This window comes from Myotis brandtii, unplaced genomic scaffold (genome assembly GCF_000412655.1).
Source record: "Myotis brandtii unplaced genomic scaffold, ASM41265v1 scaffold540, whole genome shotgun sequence".
Taxonomy (NCBI): Eukaryota; Metazoa; Chordata; class Mammalia; order Chiroptera; family Vespertilionidae; genus Myotis; species Myotis brandtii.
The window spans coordinates 1,280,533-1,303,367 of NW_005369990.1; the positions used below are offsets into that span (position 1 = coordinate 1,280,533).

The 22,835-nt window shown below is 36.2% G+C and overlaps 1 protein-coding gene across 11 annotated transcripts in view; it reads right to left on the bottom strand.

Moving 5' to 3' along the window:
* Nucleotides 1–1,703: 1,703 nt before the first annotated feature.
* Nucleotides 1,704–22,835, bottom strand: part of ATG4C (autophagy related 4C, cysteine peptidase) — a 93,959-nt gene continuing 72,827 nt past the window's right edge. For 9 of the 11 annotated variants that reach the window (XM_014549274.1, XM_014549270.1, XM_014549273.1 and 6 more), the window contains one exon: nt 11,625–12,701. In XM_014549274.1, coding sequence (XP_014404760.1) covers nt 12,534–12,701 — 168 coding nt within the window. In that variant the 3' untranslated portion in view covers nt 11,625–12,533. Of the gene's footprint in view, nt 1,715–11,624; nt 12,702–17,837; nt 17,889–22,835 lie in introns of those variants that run through there. The other 2 variants (XR_001364397.1, XM_014549275.1) reach the window with 2 other exon arrangements.

The following is a 22,835-nucleotide window of genomic DNA, read 5'->3' on the forward strand; positions in this document are numbered from 1 at the left end:
TAACAGTTAAGGGCCTGGCTTTGTACAGCAATACTGTTATTAAATTTCTCCAGAGCCCATGACTCATTAATCAAATATTCATACATCTCTGTAAATACACACTGAACAGAGAATACCCTCAGAGCTGAGCATCCCAGTACAAGCGCTCTTTCATGTCACACTGACAAAACCCTGAGAACATGCGGTCATGTTTTGCATTTCTAATGCACTATGTACTCTTTAATACTCCATTTCCTAAAAACAGAACACAAATGATCTTACTGATGGCAAGTGTTAGAAGGTTACAATTAAAATTATTCCACTATTGCTTCATACCATCTTTTTTTAAAAATGAGGACAGTGAATCAATTCTTCTGTTCTTTGTTTACCATCAAACAAGTAATTTTTTCCCAGGCGGATGAAGAAACCCAGGGCCATGCTCCTATTAATACAAGAATTTGTATTAGCATGAAAACAACAAATCACTACTTACACGAGGGAGGCCAAATCACTTAACATATTAGCAGACATGAACTTGCTATATTTTGCAAAGTCCTCCGTCTGTTTTACAGCCCTGGGAGTTTCCCCCCTATTGTACAGCAACAAAAGGTCTTTCTCAATTGCGGTCTCTGGAAAATTGGGGTCTGAAGGCCAGGCAAAGAAGAGAAGGTTCCAAATGCCGCCTCGTAAGGCTACTAAGATCAGACTCTTCACCCCAGTGTGGGCAGGATGTACTGTGCAGAGGGAAGAGAGAAAAGGAGCAGCTGACATAAACCTCCCGTCTATCTGGAACTTTCTGAAACGGGAACCTGATTCTCAATGCCAGTGAAATAGAAATAAATCTGTGGCATCTCATCTCTTCTTCAACCTCTCCAGTCTACTAGCCTGTGTCTTTAAGCCTGGTTTTCCAAAATTCTGGCCACAGACTCCCCTTCCACAGCTGCCCTGCTTTCATCCCCACGCAGCTCAGTTCTCCTGCACTCCAGGTGCTATTTTTGCCGGTGCCTTTAGAGCCTCTAACTCAGCGGTTCTCAACCTTTGGGTCGCGACCCCTTTGGCGGTCGAACGACCCTTTCACAGGGGTCGCCTAAGACCATCCTGCATATCAGATATTTACAGTACGATTCATAACAGTAGCAACATTACAGTTATGAAGTAGCAACGAAAATAATTTTATGGTTGGGTCACAACATGAGGAACTGTATTTAAAGGGCCAGAAGGTTGAGAACCACTGCTCTAACTCAATATGACGCAGGGAAAACTAGAACAGGCTTTGGAATCAGGAGAGGTTTAGATCCCAGACCAGCAAATTGTCAACTGTGCTAACTCTGCAAGTTACTTTACCGTATCTGACCCTCAGTTTCTTCACCTGTAAAATGGGAACAATAAAAATAGCTATTTTCCCAAGGTTTCTTTGAAGATTAAACTAAATAATATTTAAGTACTTAGTAAGTGCCCAATAAATAGCAGTTGTTGCCATTGGTATCATCATTGCAATCATTAATCCTCTATTTCTTCACACTGACTCAAATTTTTACTTTTCCTGACAATACTAATTCCCTCCTAAATTCAGCCAGCGAAGACGCTCCTTCCATTGAAATCCCTGACTCAGAGTGGTAGCTTTGCATGCCCACTTCCACGTGCTGGCTCTATCCTCTTGCACCCTCTCCTGATGCTTATACCATCTACTTCCGAGACTCAAAATGCTGCGGCTCCTAATGCCAGCCTCAACTTCCTTCTTGCCTCCATTCTCACAATCTTCTATATCTCCACCTTTCCCACTTTTAGTCCTTTGGTGGTCTGGTAAAATCTATGGACTGATTCTCAATAAAACATATTTAAATGTAAGTGAAAGGCATATGGTTACAAAGGAAACGTTATTTAAATATTTTCTATATTTATATGGTAATATATTTGCTTCTTTACGAGTACATTAATAAGTGCTAGCAGCAAGTTCCACCTATAATTTCAATGCAGTGTAAATATTTTAAGGTAACTGCATTAAGTATGCCATGAAAGTATTTATGATTTTTATTAATGACAAAATCCTAGGTACTGCTGATAGTGCTATACTTTGGTGCCTGTATTCTTTGTGGAAGGAAATACTATGTTTCAGTTAGCTGTTAGTGAAAATAAAGACATGATTTTTTTTTCACATTCAAGTTCATGGGCCCTTGAATTCTATTCTATTCATGGGTTCATGAGGTTCATCTCCATTAAATGACTGTTCCTCAGCCCCATTGAATTCACTAAGTTCATCCATAGACCCTATAGAATTATATTTACATAAATCAGACTCTAAGGGTAGGGCTTGAGAAATCATCTTCCAATTTTAAATCTTCATATTTTAAAATGCTAGAACTAAACCCCAGTAATTCGACTTCAATAACCTTTGTTTCTCCCTTCATAGCATCATTCCTCCTGTGTCTCTTGCCCAGGCATCTATCTACCTATATAAGTATAAATTTCAGCCTGACACTCAGGCCCTCAGTAATAAATGACATACGTTTCATCTGTATCACTCATTCTACCCACATTATTGCAGGATGTTTATCATCATCCCATTATTAAATGCCAGCAGTGCTCCCTCATCAGTAAAACAACCAAAACCAGACACATGCATTTCAAATGCACCCCAACCCCACTTTTATTTGGGGAGCATGGACCCTGTCTCTGGATTTTTGTGCTGTTTCTTTATGAGCCCAAACACCTAGCTTTTCCCTGCTTATCTATCAACCATCCCAGACTGGGAGGATTCATCTCAGATGCCACCCCCTCCATGAAGACTACCCTAATCCCTATAGTCAGGTGGAAACTCTTTTTTGAAAGCAAATATAATTTTATTTTGTACAACTTCTATTATGTCTTCTCTTCCCCTTCCAAGCATGACAGTTTGCGTATTTTCCCCATCATTAAGTAAATTTCTCTGCTCCTTGAGAGAAGTGTCAGGTTTGTGTATGTATGTATGTGTGTGTAAGTGTCAATTTTTATCACAAAACATTTTAAGAGCCTTACAGACATTCAATATTGGAATGGAATTAAGAGATTTCCTTGTTGTTTTTTTCTTTTTTAATTCTTGTTCTCCAAGGCTAGTTAAAAAAAAAAAAAGCAAACATTTCCTTAAAGCCTTTTCAAATCTTTAGAGATGAATTAAATTTTGATCACAGTTTTAAAGGCTAAACTTATTGAGGATTCACAATGTGCCCGGCAACTTTCTAAGTGTTTTTGCATATTTTCTCACTAAATCCTCACAATAGCCCAATGTGATGGTTGCAATATCTGTATTTTATAGATGAGGTTAAGTAACTTATTCAAGGCCATGCAGCTAGTAAGTGCTAACGTGGCTATCCGAGCAGAGCCAGCCTCACTCCACAGTTTAGCCAGTTCACGAATGCCATCTCGACCCTGTAACACTGGAGCTTCACAGAGTAACACTGGTTTTTCCCTAAATGTAAGGATTCCTTTTTTCCCCCAAACTGGTAGTATTGAGTGACTATGTAAAGTCTTACTTTTGAAACACTTGTTCTAGCTGATGCTATGGTACTAGTATAATGTGATATACTATCTAATTTGGTATGTTCTTATAGATTATGACCATTGCCGTACCACCTATGTTTTGCATGTTGTATTCCTTTGGTGTTTGGGGCAATTTTACACTATATAAAAATTCAAAAACACTTTATGTTTTAAAAATAAAGACTGGCCCTGAATCAAGGCCTGCAATTTGCTTAAGCTTTTGGTTTCCAGCAGGAGCCTAAAGAAATGGCTTTCTATGGTCTGTTGGCCATTTCAGAACTTAGGAAATGGAACTGTCAATTCATTTCAAAGAAATATCAAGATAGATAGATAGATAGATAGATAGATAAACAAAAAAAATGAAGACAATTTTTGCAGAATTGACAAACTGATCTTAAAATCCATATTAAAATGCAAGGGATTCAGAATTGGCCAAAATTATCTAGAAAAAGAACAAAGTTGGATGACTTACACTTCCCAATTTCAAAATGTACTACAAATCTATAGTAATGAAGATAGTGTGGTACTGGCAAAGGATAGACATATATATGAAATAGAATTGAGAGTCCAGAAAGCCTTACACTTATGGTCAATTGATTTTTGATAAGAAGGTCACGACCATTCAATGGGGGAAAAAAATAGTCTTTTCAACAAATGGTGCTGGGACAACTAGACTTCCACAAGCAAAAGAAGAAATTTGGATACCTATCTCAGACCATATACAAAAATCAAATCAAAATGAATTTTACTTTTAAGTTTATTTTTTTAATTTATATTTATTGTTGAAAGTATTACTGATATCCCCCTTGGTTTGTTTGTTCTTTTGTATTTTTCCCCCATTGATCCCCTCCACCCCACACTTGCCCCTCCCAGGCTGTCACCAGACTATTGTCTGTGTCCATGGGCTATGCATATATGGTTAATCTCCCTCCATCCACCCCAAATGAATTTTTAAAAACCTATATGTAAGAGCTAAAGCTATAAAACTCTTAGGAGGAAGTATAAGGTATAAATCTTGGAGACTTCAGATAAAGCAATGGCTTCTTAAATATAACACCAAAAGCATAAGCAAAGAAAAAATAAAAAGTAGACAAATTGGACTTTACCAAAATTAAAACTATTTATGTTTCAAAGGACACCATCAAGAAAGCAAAAAGATAAACCACAGAATGAGAGAAAATGTTTGTAAATCATATAGCTGATAAAAGCCTTGTATCCTGAATATGCAAAAAACTCTTACAACTCACTAATATAAAGACAAATAACCCAATTCAAAATGAGGGAAGAATTTGAATACATATTTCTCCAAAGAAGATATACAAATGGCCAACAAACACATGAGAAGATGCTCAACATAATTTGTCACTAGGAAAATGCACATAAGGTACCACTTTAGAAACACTAGATGGCTGAAATAAAAAAGATAGTAACAAGGGTTGGTGAGAAAGTAGAAAATTGTGATCCTTATAACATTGCTGGTGGATTGTAAAATGGTGTAGTCACTATGGAAAAGTCCTCAGCCCGGCCTCCACCCTCTCGCAATCTGGGACTCCTCAGAGGATGTCCGACTGCTGGTTTAGGCCCGATCAAAATTGTAACCCTTATAACATTGCTGGTGGATTGTAAAATTGTGTAGTCACTATGGAAAAGTTTGGCATTTCCTTAAAGGGCTAAACGCAGAGCTACCATATGACCAGCAATTCCACTCCTAGGTATATACATAGGAGAAAGGAAAACAATGTTCATTACAGAATTATTCAAAACTAGAGGCCTGGTGCACAAAATTTGTGCACGGGAGTGGGGGTCCTCAGTCCGGCCTCCACCCTCTCGCAATCTGGGACCCCTCAGAGGATGTCCGACTGCTGGTTTAGGCCCGATCCTGCTGCAGGATCACTGCGGGATAGGGCCTAAACCGGCAGTTGGACATCCCTCTCGTAATCTGGGACTGCTGGCTCCTAACTGCTCGCCTGCTTGCCTGCCTGAAAAAAAAACTAACTGCTTGCCTGCCTGCCTGATTGACTCTAACCGCCTCTGCCTCAGCCCCCCTGCCATGGCTTCATCCAGAAGGACGTCCAGAATGATGTCCAGAAGGTCGTTCGGCTGTCCGGTCTAATTAGCATATTATACTTTTATTATTAGATAGCCAAAAAGTGGGAACAACCCATATGTCTATCAACTGATAAATAAAGAATATGTGGTATGTCCACCTAATGGAAAATTATTCAGTCACCAAAAAGAATAAAGTGCTGCTGATACATGCTATAAATCTTGAAAACATGCTAAGTGAAAAAAATCAGACACAAAAGACCGCATATTGTGATTTCATTTATGTGAAATACCTGGAATCCATGCAAACAGAAAGTAGGTTAATAGGTACAGGGTATTTGTTTGTTGTTTTTTTTTTAGTAATGAAAATGTTCTGGAATTGGACAGTGGTGATCATTGCATAACTCTGTAAAGATATTACAATCGCCCTAGCCAGTTTGGCTCAGTGGATAGAGCACCGGCCTGTGGTCCAAGGGGTCCCAGGTTCGACGATGGTCAAGGGCATATGCCTGGGTTGCTGGCTCAGTCCAAGGAGCAGGAGGCAACCAATCAATGATTCCCTCTCATCACTGATGTTTCTATCTCTCTCTTCCTTTCCCTTCCTCTCTGAAATAAATAAAAATTTTTAAAAAAAGAAATGTTTAAAAAAAAAGATATTACAATCCACTGAACTGTACACTTTAAAAGGATGAATTACAATTCAATAATGCTATTACTTTAAAAAAAAAACACAAGATACCACTTCACACCCACTAAAATGGCTAAAATCAAAGACATTAGACTTTCATATGCAATCTTATTTCCTTAAATCACCTTAAATATTATGAAGTTGGGACTTTTGAACATCAGCTGACAAACATTTTGAGCTCTGAGCCAATGCTGCCTGCCAGCAATATCACAATCTTTGTATAGCAGCTTATATACTATCGGGATTTTACACTTCATTTCCCCCTATTTTGTAAACATGACAGAAAAATGGAAAAATGAAAGTGCTAAAACTCATGATAAGAAAAGTAGGTCTCATAAATTTAATATAATTAGTGTAAAGATAGAAACAATCATTAGTCTCAAAGAAATGCTCACTGGACTGTAAGTCAATAAGCTCTATGACTACAAAAGAACAAAAATAAAGACACCTATGAAATGCCAGAACTATATCATCCAAGATCACGTCAAGCCTATATAATTGAAAAAATTTATAATTAAAAAATATTTTTAGCCCTGGCCTGTGTGGCTCAGTTGGTTGAGCATCGTCCCAAGTACTGAGAGGTCACCAGTTTGATTCCAGGTCAGGGCACAAGCCCAGGTTGCGGGTTTGATCCCCAGGAGGGGGCATACAGGAGGCAGCCCACCGGGGATGTGCCCGCAACCAAGGTACATGCCATTGACCTGAATCGAACCTGGGACCTTCCAGTCCGCAGGCCGACGCTCTGTCCACTGAGCCAAACCGGTTACGGCTCAATGTTTCTCTTTAATTGATGCTTCTCTCTCTCAACCTCTCTCTTCCTCTCTCTCTAAAAATATTTTTTTAAAACCATATTTTTAAAAAATAAACAATCAAGTACCTTTTAAAAAATAGAAGTAAAAAAATTAAAATATTTTTATACTCTCTGGGACACTGAAAAAAGGTATGGTTCAGTTCCTTCACATTCAACTGTTTTAAGTATTTACAAGAACATATTACATATAAAAATAAGAGTCTGTTTAGGTATAGACACGGGCTGGTAGCCACAGAACTGGACAAGCACAGTAGGTCAGGATTAGGAACCAGTCATAAGACACAGGTAAAACTACTATGTAAATCAGACGCTTAAGATAATATCGATATACAAATCAAAATATGAAAGACTGAATGGTAGCCTTCTCCATCAAATAAAATAGCTAAATTTAAACAATGAGAATCAAAATTCAACCTATTAAGCATGCTTAAAGTAATGTGAACATGAACAAAAAATAGAAGGGAATATAGACAAGGAAAAATAATATGTCGAGGTAGCAGAAATGTGGGGTGAATTTTTTTCTGTACTATTTTAAATATTTTGGAATTAATTTATATATATATATACATATATATATATATATATATATATCCATTAAAACCTTCTGATTACTAACTAGAATGCTGACCTTAGACTCTCCTTATTTGTTCCATTATGTGATAATCCAAGTCCCAGGACATATTGTCTCCCTAATCCCATATCCAATTCCCCATCTTAGATTCACTAGCTATAATTTAATATAAGTGAATTGACCAGAAAAGTGCTAAGTAAATAACAAGTAGTACCTAAATATTAGTATGTCACACTGTACAACTCCAGGGAGTGACATTCACAGAACATACACTGAAAATTGTGCTCGATGGCATTGTGCAACATGGCAGCCCCCTCTCCACTTTCTAGTATTGGTCAGTACTTACTTTCTTCCAAAACCTACATCAAATTTTAAATTATCCCAGCTCGCAGCCTTTTTAATTCACATATTTTTATCTGTGTCAGTTTACTAGGGTGTATTTGCCTAGATACACTCAAAACTTGTCAATAATTCTCTCATCCTTTTGTTAGCAGATTCATATTGAATTTCTAACTTGCCTTTGCTTACCCTTTCTGCTTATAAAGTAACTCATGAATTCCTAATTCTTACTAATTTATATCTCTTAGTATAAAATATAAATATAACATGTATATTTATAATTATTAATTTAATTTTCAATAATTTAAATGAAAAATAATTATTTGCAGAATTTTTTTTAATGAATCACTCTTAGATGACATCTGGTATCTGTATCGTATCGTTGACCTAAAATAGGACAAGACTGAGTTTCTACATTTCTGGAGGAATTAGAAGATAGCACAGTAATTTTCTACCTAATCACAAACATATACTGTCTACTTTTAACATATTTTTCTTATTGTGAGAGAATAAGTGAAATTTTATAACTGTAGTTGTGAATGTTTTGGGCCATTGCTTGCCACCAACTGTCAAAGAGGATTGTGAAAAAGAAAGGAAAATGCTAATTCAAAAATGTGTCTGCAATACTAACTCTAAATATAATATTTTTCAAAGTTTATAGGCAAGAAGAAAGTCTTTATATAGCCATGAAAAACACACAAAAATGCTTAAGGTTTCTAAATTAATTTAAGATTCAAACGATAAAATAATACAAAATTTATATATTAGAATCAATAAGATATTTCCAATTTTCCTGGTCTGATGTTTCACATTTTCAATTCATCTCTAGTTTGGTCTTAAAGCTCAATTGAGTAGAGTACTATTGAATTGTGGTTGACTGACAATACTGAGGCTATAATAAATATTACATGATAAATATTCTCCTAAAATTTTTTAAAGGACACTTGCTCTTCTTTTTATAGAAAATAATAATCCCTTATCCTTTCTAAGAAACTGCCTCTATCAATATATTCTGGATATCTTGCTTCTATTTTACTATTATTTTAAATTCTCAGTTTCCTCTTTATGTCTGTTTCAATAGAAATTCATATGATTTAATATTTTTAAATGTTTTTTTCACTATTTGTTCTTTCTCTTTTTCCTTCCTGTTTTTTTGAAAATCCTTCATAATGTTTTTCTGGTTGTATAGTTAAAAAGACTAGATATATAATGTAAGCTACAAAGGTGATCTCTGATAAACCATGAAGATGAAACTTATTCTAGGAGCAAAGTAATTAGCAGAAAAAAGGAAAAAACCTAGATTAGTATGGTTTGACCAGAAATACAGTGCTTTCTGGCATTGAAAAATAGAAAGTAAATACAGATCTCTAAAAAAGCAGACAGAGATTTCTGACCTAAAATTGGATAGATTAAAGTCATTTTTGTTCCTTTAGTTCTAAAAACAAGAAAGAATTAACATATGTACTTTTAGATATGTTTGCCCTTGGACAATGTTAAATCCTAAAGGTTAACAGAACACAAAAGTGACCTAAAATTTTAATCTGCTAAAGTTATATTCTCACTAATACAGATTTAATTGGATAGTTTAATGTAAAAAAAAAAAAAAAGAAAAAGAAAAAAATCGATACTTCAGGGAAATTCTTTTGGACATACTCATACTATAAAGGATCTTTTCATGCACTCATTTGGCAAATGGTAAGTCTCAGGATTGCCTGCTGGTGGTTAATACATTGACAAAAGGGGATTCAAAGTGTCAAGTCTTAGGAAGAAGAGAGAAAAGAAACCTTCACCATCAAAAGTCACATCAAGCATTTTAAAAATTCATTTCTGAAATGTTAATGGCAAAGTCTAGTATCTTAATATTGATGTCCAAAAGGAGGATCCGCCTACCCTAAGTCTAACAGAACAGCCATCTCTGAAGCCTGTCCTTTTTCACTTTCCTTCATTCCGGGCTGGAAGAGATCCTTAAACTTTACTGCCCGAGTTTACTGTCAGAATTTGAAATGAAATCTGTGTTCACAACAAAGTCTGAAACCAGAATACACAGAACCTCTATCCTAATAATAATGATGTAATTTTGTTGCTGCCTTTCCAAAAAAAGATGATCACAACTTTTTGTCTGGTCCTTAGCTGAAGCTGAATTAACAGGCAAGATAAATCCATCAGCTTATCTCTCAATTTTCACGAATGTAGGCATTCATTCATATATACATATTATTAAATGATTTAAAGAATAACTTCTAATTCTAAACACTTATTCTCAGTCGTGGCGATGACTGTATGGTAGGATTTATTTGTTTTGTCTAGACAATATTCTGAGTATTTTCAATATAATTCAATGGAAAGAAAGTTTCTGCCTCTTCTCACCTCCACTCTGTCTCTGTCCAGGTGTAATTTTATCTCATTCCAATATCCTTCTTAAAAATGATCCCCAAATATGCTGAGGACAGAATCCTATCTAATAAAGAGAGAATATGCTAATTGACCCTCATGCCATTGCAAAGATGGCGGCACCCACAGCCAATAAGGAGGGAATATGCTAATTGACTGCCCCACCCTCAAAGATGGTGGTACCCACAGCCAATAAGGAGGGAATATGCTAATTGACTGCCACGCCCTCAAAGATGGCAGTGCCCACAGCCACAAGATGGCGGCACCCAGTCCCCTCAGCCCCACCAGGGCGGCAGGCATGTGGCAAGGCTGGGCCCGCCCCCAGGTGGGCCTGGCTGCTCTGCACGCCTTCCTCCAGAGTCCCCCAGTCCCCTCAGTCCCTCCCAGGGCTGACATGAGGTGCAGGCAAGCCTCAGATGGCGGCTGCCCAGCTGCCCAGGGCTGCCTGAGGCTCAGGTAACCAGGGCTGGCCGAGGCTTGCGCTGCCGGCAGTGGCAGCAGCAGAGGTGTGATGGGGCATCACCTTCCCCTGATCGCTGGGTCGCCTCCCGCCCCTGAGGGCTCCCGGACTGTGAGACTGGGCAGGCCGGGCTAAGGGACCCCCCTCCAGTGCATGAATTTTCATGCACCGGGCCTCTAGTGTTATATAATTCACAGCTTTTACAGAGTTCTTGTAAGAGAACACTTACAATTAGCTCTGATTCACTGGAAGGTATGGGTGCTCTTATTCGATGTGCTTGTAGACTCCTGTGAATTCTGCAGGCATGTAGGAACAACAAATTGCAATAATTTAGATGGGAGGACTGCAGCGTATAAAATCAGGCATACAACTGGCTTCTTGTTCCTGTGCTGCTTTGACCTTATAGGAAAATTAGTACTGGACTTCATGTGTCCAAATCTTATCTAGGGAAAAGAAAAATTTTAGATTTTAAGCTATTTATTTCAATTCAATAAACTATCCTCACTGGGAAATGCCAAACCTGATTTCTCTCATCAGGCATACGAAAGCAATCTGCCCACCCTCTGTTTCCATTTTGCATGCAACTCCAAACCTAACAAATAGGCTTTCTGATGGGAGAAATCAATGACTTTGAATGATGCACAATTTCCACAGATAAGTCACCTTTCCACAATGCAACATAGAAGCTCCATAAAATAAGTTAATATTTTGCTTTCAGAGCAACAATATTATTTGCCTTATTGTGAAGAGAATTCATTAGTAGAGACAATGATTTTTCAAATGAAAGGATTAAAAGAATCCCATTAAAACCAAAACAAAGGCATTTTATGTTATCACATCTTTATTAAAGTAGTTATTTATAATCCTGGCTCAATAATAACTCTTGTACTTTTATATCACAAATTGGCCTTTAAATAACACATAACACACTTAAGGCAGATTTACTAAACACCACTACACTGATTTATGCAAATAACAAAAATCACATAGAGGAGCATCTGTTGATATCTTTCTTGGTACTTATCTTTAGATTTCAAAACTACATAGTAAATAGAGTTCCCCATAAAATTTAATTTTTGAGGTAAGAAACAAATTCTATTTCTATCTTAAAATTGCCTTTATCTGATCTGACTAGGTGCCATTATTGTGAGTAACATAACCTTTAAGTTTGTGGGAAAAAACAATACTTTATATTTACTCCTCAAAGAAAGCTCAACAGCAAGAAAAACGAGAAGCCATTATAAAATCATATTGCTAAATATTACCTAAACTCACAATTCTGCTTATATAATTGTATGCATATAATAACAGCTAACAATTGCTATTTCATGTAGCAATATACATCCAATATGGTTGCATTAATATCAGGAGATGCATTCTCTTGTTCTTCTGGTCATTAGTATTTGGGAATCCCAAAGTGGGGGCCTATATCACAAAACCTTCAGGAAACTGGTGGCCTCAGGTGGAAGAATTCAAACACTGGAAGGCTTGGAAGTTAAGGTAGCATAATTAGGTCTCAGCAGAATAGTGATGCAACCAGAGTCACTTGTTATTTATTAGAAACCAAGACTCATAAATCATTTCTCTCTCAGAAAAATATCTTTAAAACTTGTATATTTCCAACTGTTCTTTTTTTAAAGAACATATAAAATTAAGATATTTGTGAAAATAAACCAGTTTCTTGTATACTTGTTTCTCTTCATTTTCCCCTTCAAAGAGTTCTTCTTATCTTTTAAAGCAAGACAAACTCTTCTGTGCTAAATCTTTTTAATCTTTTATTTTCATCCTCTGAGAAAATGTCTTCCTTATTGGTTGTAGGAGATGTAAAATCATAGTCTCTGGAATGACCATTTACAAAAGTAAATAAGGGATATTTCTCTTTAGAAGAAATTTTCAGCATCTGTAACAGAAAGCACAGAAGAATTATTTATCCAACAGTGCACAGTAGCACTCCATGACAAAATCTGATGTTTTAGCCCCAAATCTCTCATTAGCTTTTCTCATTTATATTTATTCAGTGCCAATGCTTTAATGTTTGGTTAAAAGACAACTTTATATTGTTTATTTATAGCTAAATAACTGCTTCTCCATTGGGACTCGCCTTCAAAAATGAAGTACCATCTCCCTACCCCCACCAAAGTAAGTCTTCTGGTCACATTAGTTGGAAGGCTCACTCTAAAGGGTTAATATTTATCTCCTTTCAGTAGCAGTAGACAATGACACAAAATGGATTCATGGACTATAGTCAATATTGTGAAAGATTGCTTGATACCAGAAAAAGAAGCATTAACCTAAGTCAGAAGGTTCATTCTAATCTCAGTTCTACAACTTACCTTGATGTGATCTTCAACAAATCACTCTACCTGAGTATCATCTATAAAACAGGTATCCAAGCTCCTTATCTCAGAACATTGTTAAGATGACCAAAATTAAAAATAAAAACTTATTTTAAAAAATTAAGTTTGGTCCTTCTAAAGATCACTATATTTGAAAAAATATTTCTGCAAAAATCTAGTCAACATAAAAAATAGTAATCTACATAGTGGTAATCCACACTTTACATATTACCTTCTAGAGTTACACTAGATAATTCTGAAGTGAAAAAAGCAATACCTGGACAACGGCAACTCTATCCATTTGGTATCTGTTGACAAGCTAGCAACACATTCTAAACTATTTTAAATCTTTCTGTTAAACAAGTTCTATTAAAAAAATATAAACAATTTTCATTTAAAAAATAAATTTAAAAGTTTGAATGATGTTTTGATAGAAACCAATTTTTCTATAGGTAACCTGGAACTAGAAGGAAGATTTCAAAAAGTGTATGTGAGTCACAGAGAATGCTGGAAATAATACAAGAGTACTTATACACGGTGGTGCAAAAGTAGGCTTACAGTTGCTCATATGGAAAATAATACAATGATTAGTAAATAATAATACAAGAGTAAACTCTGTTTCATGTACTCACAACTGTAAGCCTGCTTTTGCCCCACCTTATACATCATTTATCATGATCAATTTAATATAATTTGTTCTTAAAGGATAATTTCTGGGATAAAAACCAAATTCTATCAAATGCCAATATTAAATCGAAGGTTAGTCAAATTCTTATATGTTACATTTATAGATTCTCTTGAAACATGGCTAAAATAAATATGTATCCCTGGCATACAGAACAATACTAAATTAAAACTATTTCAATGAGAGAGTTAATATGAAATACATTTTAATAATATAGCCAAAGATACAGGAAACAGCTTTATTATCTAAAAGGCAAATCATAGATTTCTTTTCAGAAGGTCAAATATTTTATCACACTTTCCCTATGTACTAACTTGACAGGTTTCAGAATTACAGAGGAGAAAGCTAAAGGACAGAAGTTAAGCAATTTCTTCCATCATAATGCCAGTAGTTGTAAGAACAGAAATAGACCAGGAGATGACCACTTGTCCCCAGGCTGAAACCTTTCCACTAGTCTCTGCCAGCACACATGTAAAACTATACCCAGGACAGAGCAGTCTATACCTATGTGGTCTGTATTCACCACAGTGGAGCTACACTTAATGTAGGGTTTAATTCTAAAGTCACCCCATAACAGGAAAATCAAATAGTCAAAATCAATACAGTCAAAATTAACTTCCATATGCCTTCAAATTGTTTAAAAGGTTGTTATGCATAATTTTGTATATACAGCCCTGTTCAGGACCATGTATAAATGAATAGTACAGTATATGGTAATGTACAGTATATAATAAAGAGTACACGGAAAAATAACGTCCTATTACGAGTTTGTGTAGTTGAGTTGAAGTTAAATGTGTACGTGATGTTAACTCCACACTATCTCCTTACTATTCAATCTTAAATCGCTCTAACCCAACTTTTAACCCTCACTGTTCTGAAAATTCTCTTAAAGTTCTCAAATAAAAAGGCCTTTTATTAGTTCCTATTCTCTTGATATTTCTATAGCAATCAACACTTCTGAGCATTTCTTTCTTAAAATACTTCCCTTGATTTCTGTAATATTTTGCTTTCCTGTTTCTCCTATTTTCTGGACTATTTCTTCTTTATCTCCTTCACTGACTTCACTTCCTGCATGTAAATATTAATCAATTATTGATCCTTTATCTTCTCTATATATTCTATCTTCTCTCTTAAAAATATTATCTACTGAGTTTCAACCACTTCACTATTAGCTTTTATTATCATCCATGTTTTACAGATGAGGGAACTGAAATATTGAGGGGTTAAGTGACTTGTTATGTTCACACAGTTAGTAAATGACAGAGCCAGAATCTAAGCTTAAGTGGTCTGGTTCTATTATAACCACTGTGTGGACGAAAAGGGGTCACATGCTAACCTGGCTAGATCATAAAAGGCCTGCATGGCAGCCCTGCAACCACAAAGGATGGGCTGAAATTAAAACTTTTTTAACTATAGGCAGCTTATGGTGGGTAGTCATGTCCTATCCTAGGCTGATATCTTCCCTGACAAAAGTCAATCTTTACCTTAACTGAGCCTGTCTATTGTGTTTTTGCATCTACGATAATATATATTTGGAATGTCAAAGTAATTTTCCTTTCTCCCAATTCCTCAAATCCCTTGAACATTAAACGTCTACCATAAACATCCCATAACATTCTACCCTAATGATTCTGCTCAAGATGCTTCTGTCCTCTAGCCATCTCCAATACATTTTTTCTGATAAAGAAACTATCAGTCCTTAGTTTCAGCCCAAGTCCCGTAAGTATCTCGATCCACACTGAATACTCCTTTCTGCAAGCCTCACAGAGCTGACTAGTGTCAGGTAAGGAGCACAAACACGGACCATGAGTCTTGGACAGTCTCAGTAGAAACCTGGCTGATACTTATGAGTTGTGTCATCCTGGACAAGTTACTCAACCAAACTGTCTCATTTTTCTTATTGTAAACTGTCAGTATTATAACATCTATTTCACAGTGTTGTTGTGAGGATTAAATCAGTAATATTTGTAAAATAATTAGAAGATTGCCTGGCATCATACATGTTGGCTATTATTACTGGCATTATTATCATATTAGTCTTCTGGCATTAAGTATACTCTTATTCAGTCGTTTTATTATCCATTTCATGTCTTCCCAACTAAATTAGAAGCCCCTGAAGATTTTAAAAGAAATCAGAGTTCCTATCATTAAATCCCAAAGGTAAAAAAAGATCCATATAAAAAAATATATCTCCCAGATTTCACCTGGAAAATAGAGATTAGAGGAAGGGGAAATATAATCATGAACATAATAAACGTAAAACACTAAAGTGTTTTTGAAAAATACTTTTTAGCAAAATAGTGATGGGTATGGGAAATTGTGCACCATTGGAGAAAATGGGACTGTTTGCCCTAGAAGAGGAAGCAAACTTATTCTTTTACTCAATGAGACAAAGGAGTAAACGCTATGTGCAGACTGATTCCAGCTGAATATGGGGAAGCTTCTTTAATGATAAGGTTCTGTCCAAAATGGAAAACATTCCCAAGGAAAATAACTGGTTCACCATTACCTGAAATAAAGATTAGAGAGCCAACTGTCTAGACCAGTGATGGCGAACCTATGACACGCGTGTCAGAGGTGACACGCGAACTCATTTTTTTGGTTGATTTTTCTTTGTTAAATGGCATTTAAATATATAAAATAAATATCAAAAATATAAGTCTTTGTTTTACTATGGTTGCAAATATCAAAAAATTTCTATATGTGACACGGCACCAGAGTTAAGTTAGAGTTTTTCAAAATGCTGACATGCCGAGCTCAAAAGGTTCGCCATCACTGGTCTAGACCATGGATTGATGTATAAATGGGAGACGGTACAGAATAGTGCTTATAAGCACATGTTCTCAAGTTAAATGTCTGAGGTGTGAATCTCAGCACTACCATTTATTAGTTGTGACCTTTCTGAAAGTTACTGAACCTTTGTAAGTGTAAGATTACTCATCTGTAAAATGGAGATACTACTTACCTCAGAAGGTTTGTGTAGATTAAATGAGAAAATGTATATATTGTGCTTAGTTAGCACAGTTGGTGACATATGGCAAGGATTCAACAAATGTTAGCTTTGGATTGAAGAATTCCAGATTGGGTGTCTGGAATTCAAAGGCTGTATTATAAATTTTGTTTTGTAGTTAGAGAACAACTGGCCATGGGCAAATATTTTTTTCTTGTGTTGATATTCATTCTATAATCAAATGATTAGTTTCCTGATACTCACATTTTCATTTGAGATTTTCTGGCCTTAAATAGCAGCATTACTAGGTAGTAAGTTTATCACAGGAGTGTTTTATTTGATAACAACCATTAGGCTGGGAACAAGTAAGAAGGTAAAGAAGAAAAGGAGGTGTGAGATAAGACAAAAACCATCAACATCAGGCCCTTACATTCAGCAGAGCAGAGAAGATACAATCTAAGTTCAGGGGCTGGGAGAGGTATGTGTTGGAAGAATATCTATGAAAGGTGAGCAAGTTCACCTTGCAGAACTTGGAGAGGAATAATATATAAAGGCACAAAAACAGGGTGAGACACAAAACTGAAAGGGAAAGTGATTGAAAGCCTGCATATAGACTCGATTCCCAGGTCCTTTCTTGTAACAACTATCCCTCTTTAGCCCCCCACCAGCCACCCCACACATAGGAAAATAAAGATTTATTCTTTGGAAAAAACAAATAAAGCCATAAACTCTAGTACACCAGGCACAGTGATGACTACAGAAGCTGAGGAATTTAGTGACAGTCTAAAATACTGAACTGTAGGGCCCTGGCATCCTTCACTTCCTGCTCCTGGAGCACTGTAGGCAACATATATTCTACAGGCAGATGGCAGAACTCTTCTCTGAAAAAAAATAAAACGACTCTAGAGAAAAGATAACCACTTACCAACATATGGGGGAGGGGAGTCACCCAAAAAAAAGGCAGGTTTATCACCCAATTACCCTAGGATGAAGGTCACCAGCGAAAAAGCCATGCTCAAACACACAGAACCTCCACTCAGCTTTTTAGTCCCTTACTCAAATATAAACAGACACTGAAGATCACCAGTCATTTGGGGGAAAGCAGCCAGTGGAAAACTGGAAGATTAAAGCAAAAAACAAAAAATGAAACAAAACAAAGAGTTTGTAATAAATCATACACAGCAAAAGAAAGACAAGAAAACTTCAAAATTACCCTAATTAATTTCCTTGAGGAGAAAAGAAAACTACATTCATATAATGAAAAAAGGAGAGAGAATGTTATGAAAAAGGAATAATAGAAAAATAAAATAACTCCTAGAAATTTAAATATCATAATTGAAATTTAAGAACAATAGAAGAGTTAGAAGATAAAGTAGAGAAAATATCCCAGTATAAAAATGATAAAGACATGGAAAATAGAAGGAAAAGGAAAATTAGAGGAACAATTCAAAAGGTCCAACAACTGTATAATAAGAGTTCCAGAAAGAAAGAATGAAGAAAACAAAAGAGAAGAAATAATGTGGGTTTGTGTTATTGTTTTTTTTTTCTCAAAAAATTTCCCAGAATGGAAGGAAACAGGGCAATTGATGAAAAAGAATGTAAACCAAGACACATAATGAAGTGTCAAATACTAGCTACAAGTAACAATAGCTAATACTTTATATCATACCTACTATAAATTATTTGCCTAGTGAATTGTTTAATCATTCACCTTAGTGAACAGTTTAATCTTCATAATGATGCTACAGAGAGAGGTAGCCATTATTATTTTCATTTCATGAGAAAACTAATGCTCAGAGAAGTTAAGCAATGTGGCTAAGGGTACACAGCAATGGAGTGGTAGTGCTGGGAATCAAACACAATAACTTTTAGAGAGAGAAAAAGTTTACTTTAGAGGAAAAGAATTCAGAATGATATCAAACTTCTCAACAGCAACACTGGATGTTAGTAGGGAGTAGAGCAATGTCTCCAAAGTTTGTGGATGGGAATTATTTTTAGTCTAGAATTCTCTACCAAATCAAATTATCAATAAATTTATAGATAGAATAAAGATAGTCAGACATGCAAGAATTCAAAACTTTACTGTCTAGGCACCCTTCACTTAGGAAGGTACTGGAATCTATGCTTCAGCAAAACAAGAAAATAAACTAAAGAGAGATTTAGAAGACAGGGGATCCAAGTCAGCAAAGTAGCATTAAAAAGTTCCAAATGAACAACTCTGCATCAGGTCTAGAGAGCAGTTAAGGCTAGAGGGGACAGAAAACAGAGAGGAAATCTCCAGAAAAGGATAAAAAAATAGATTTTCTTACATTTGTGTTTATGAAAAATTTGCTGCTAGATATTTAACAGATATGAGTCAACATTCATAAAATTTTTTAATAGGTACAAAGCAAACTAAGGAAATGAAAAGTTGGGATAGTATTAACTCCAAGAAAATGAAGGCACAAGAAAAAAAGAAATGTAATCATTGCACATCATGTGATTAGCAAACAATATTATGGAAGCATAAAAATGTGAACACTGAATAGTGATTTTACCAAAATCTGTGGAAGGTGTACAGCTGAGAGAAAGAGAAATGGGTTAAGGGATATGAGAATAGCTAAATCCTCAAGTACTATTAACAAGAAACTAATAGGTAATGTCTAAAATGGATTATCCAAAAAATGGCAGAATAAACACATTACTTAGAAATGTAGAGGTGAAAACCTCTTAAATAAACAAATAGCTAGAAGAGTTAAAAATGACTACCTCTGAGGAGGTACTCTGTGGAGTGAGGAATAAGATAGCAAGGGACTCCTATTTTTCAGCATAAGCTTTTTATTATAATTTTACATTTTAAAAAATACAAGCATTTATTATATTTATAAAGATAATTTTTTTGTCCCAAACAGATATTGAGTTATGTGTAAAGTAAATGCACTATTATAAAGTCCTGGCAATTTAAGGAAATTACAATAACAGAAACAGATGAAAATATACTAGATCTGCTATAATTCAATCACTGAACTCCATGGTGATTTATAAATAAGACAAATTTATAACAAAGTCTCTTTAATCCACTCCGTCATTCAACAAGTATTTATTGAACTCCTACAATGTGACAGGCAGCTCTAATCACTGGAGACACAATAATAAACAAAACCAACAAGTATCCCTGCCCTTGTCAAGATTACATTTCAGTGGAGTAGAGAGGTGATAAGTTAAATAAGCATAATGTGTTTATATATGATATAGCATGCATGCACTTAAATAAACACCCTAAAGAGAAAAATAAAACGGGGGGAGGGGATAATAACAAGTGCAATAAGAGTGGACAGGGAAGGCCTAAGAAAGTGACAATTGAGTAAAGACCTGAAAGAAGAAAAGGAGAGATAATCAGGGGAATAATTGCAGGTCCAGGAAACAAACAGAATCCTTGAAACAGAAGGCAACCAGGATTTTCCAGGAGGAAATTATGTGATTGGTCTTGAGTAAGCTAGGGAAAGAGTGCTAAGAGGTGAGGTCAGAGAGGTCATGGGGCTGAGTGGGTGATTCCATTTAGATAAGAACTTGGGGTCATTTTAAGTATTCTTATATACATTACTAGAGGCTCAGTGCACGAAAATTTGTGTACTCGGGGTAGGGGGTATCCCTCAGCCTGGCCTGTGCCCTCTCACAGTCCGGGAGTACTCGGGCGATGTCTGACTGACAGCTTAAGGAAATGAAAAGTGGAGATAGTATTAACCTAAGGCATCAATAGGACATCCTTAGCGCTGCCGCGGAGGCGGGAGAGGCTCGCTCCCACCCCCGCTGCTGCGCTTGCCAGCCGTGAGCCCGGCTCAGGGCTTCTGGCTGAGCGGCGCTCCCCCTGTGGGAGCGCACTGATCACCAGGGGGCAGCTCCTGCATTGAGCACTGCCCCCTTGGTGGTCATTGCGCGTCATAGCAACCAGTCGTTCTGCCATTCAGTCGATTTGCATATTAGCCTTTTATTATATAGGATTTGTCATTAGAAAATAAAATCAGCTGAATAAACAACAATGAAAGAAAGTTTAAGTTAAAAGTAGTATACCCTAGTATTATAGAATGTACTACTCACTATTCAGCAGGTTAAATGAATAAGCTAGACCAACATGTGTAGAAATAGATAACCTATAGGTCACTATTACACGAAAACGCTAGTTGCAGTGGGGTATATACATTTTTATACAAATACTAGAGGCCCGGTGCACAAAATTCATGCACCCAGGGGGATCACTCAGCCCGGCCTGCGCCCTCTCCCAATCTGGGAGCCCTCCCACAGGGAGCGGGCCTAAGCTGGCAGGCAGACATCTTTTGCACTGCCATGGAGGCAGGAGAGGCCCCCACCACTGCCGCTGCACTTGCCAGCCATAAGCCTGGCTTCTGGCTGAGTGGCGCTCCCCCTGTGGGAGTGCACTGACCACCAGGGGGCAGCTCCTACGTTGAGCGTATCCCCCCTGGTGGTCAGTGCATGTCATAGCAACCAGCCATTCTGCCGTTCGGTCGATTTGCATATTAGCCTTTTATTATATTGGATATCATTAATGAAAAGTTTCATAATATCTCAAATAAGTTATGCTGTTTATGGTTACATAAGGTACAAGTAAATAAAATTTAGGATAGCTGTTACTACTGTGAAGAAAGGCCATGAATAAGATTGGGGATGGATAACACATTCCAATTATACGTGTAATTTTTTTTTTCTTAAGCTCAGTGGTAGCACATGGGTATTATTATGCTATTCTCTGTATCTCTGTATGCTTGAAATTAATAAAATCAACATATTTGCCAAGTACAGACTTGGACATTTGTATACCTTTATTTTTGTTGTATATCCCATCTCTATTATCATTAAGATTTCTCTTTCCATCATTTCAAACTTAAATAGCATTCTAAAATCAATAATAAATAGGAAATCACATGTTTGATATTCTGGTTATATTTTTCTAATATGAATATAAATAAATACATAAGTATTAAAATATTTATCCTAGTGTTAAAATATTTGTTCCAGTGCCACCTAAAATAATCAAGTATCACACTTGGGGTTGCACTGTCTTACACCAGTGGCCCTTGGATTTGATGTGCAAGATTATGCGGAAGACTTGTTAGAAATGGAGAAATCTCCCAGGCCACACCCATACAGATTCAGGCAGCCAGAAGACAGTCCTGCCCTATAGGTATCCTTGGCACCTACCAATTAGACTATTTGCCATTCCCGTGACAAGCTCTACAATTTCCTTTTCCAATACCTTTCCTCTTGTTATTTCCTCTGCTTGAAACAAATAGCCCTAAAGAAAAATAGGAACACTTTGTGCATTTGGAACACTTTAGTTAGGATTATATTAGGTACACTAGATACGTTAGAGTGGAGTTTCTGTGTCTAACGGTATACATATTTTTAGGTTTGCCAGAATTGTCAAATGTTCTCCTAAGTGATCATACCAAGTAGTCTGTGGGAATTTCCAATGTTTCACATCCTTATCAACCCTACCTTCTCCCTAAGCCAACAGAAATTAAGCCTGAACTTTCAGGTTCCAAATTAAATATCACCATCACAATAAAGAACTTTGAGTTGAATGAGACATCCCTCTCAATTCAACACCCTTTCTTCCCTATCCATTTATTTCTATTTCTGTATGGACGCTTACAATATTCAATGTAACATATGTCTATTCCCCCTCCTGAACTATAAATGCTACTTTAGGGCAGAAGCCTTATACCTGTTCAAAAGCAGGAATTATGTCGTGGTCATTTTATGCTTTCAATGTAATAGTTACTCAGACACTTGCTGAACTGAACTCTCTAAACATAGAATTAATTTAATAATTTCTATAACATTTTTTAAATCATGTAGTTAAAGCCTTAGAATCTTCATTTATATAGCACTACAAATTCAACATGATAGTTTAGACTCAAAATACATCCTATCTAGAAAAAATAATTTTAGGTTGTTTTTATTTTTAAAGAGAAAAAAACAGCTTTTTTACTAAAAATGCCAAAATCAATTTTTAGGAAGAAAAGGAAAACTACTTAACTTATAACCTTCCAATCAAAAGTAAAT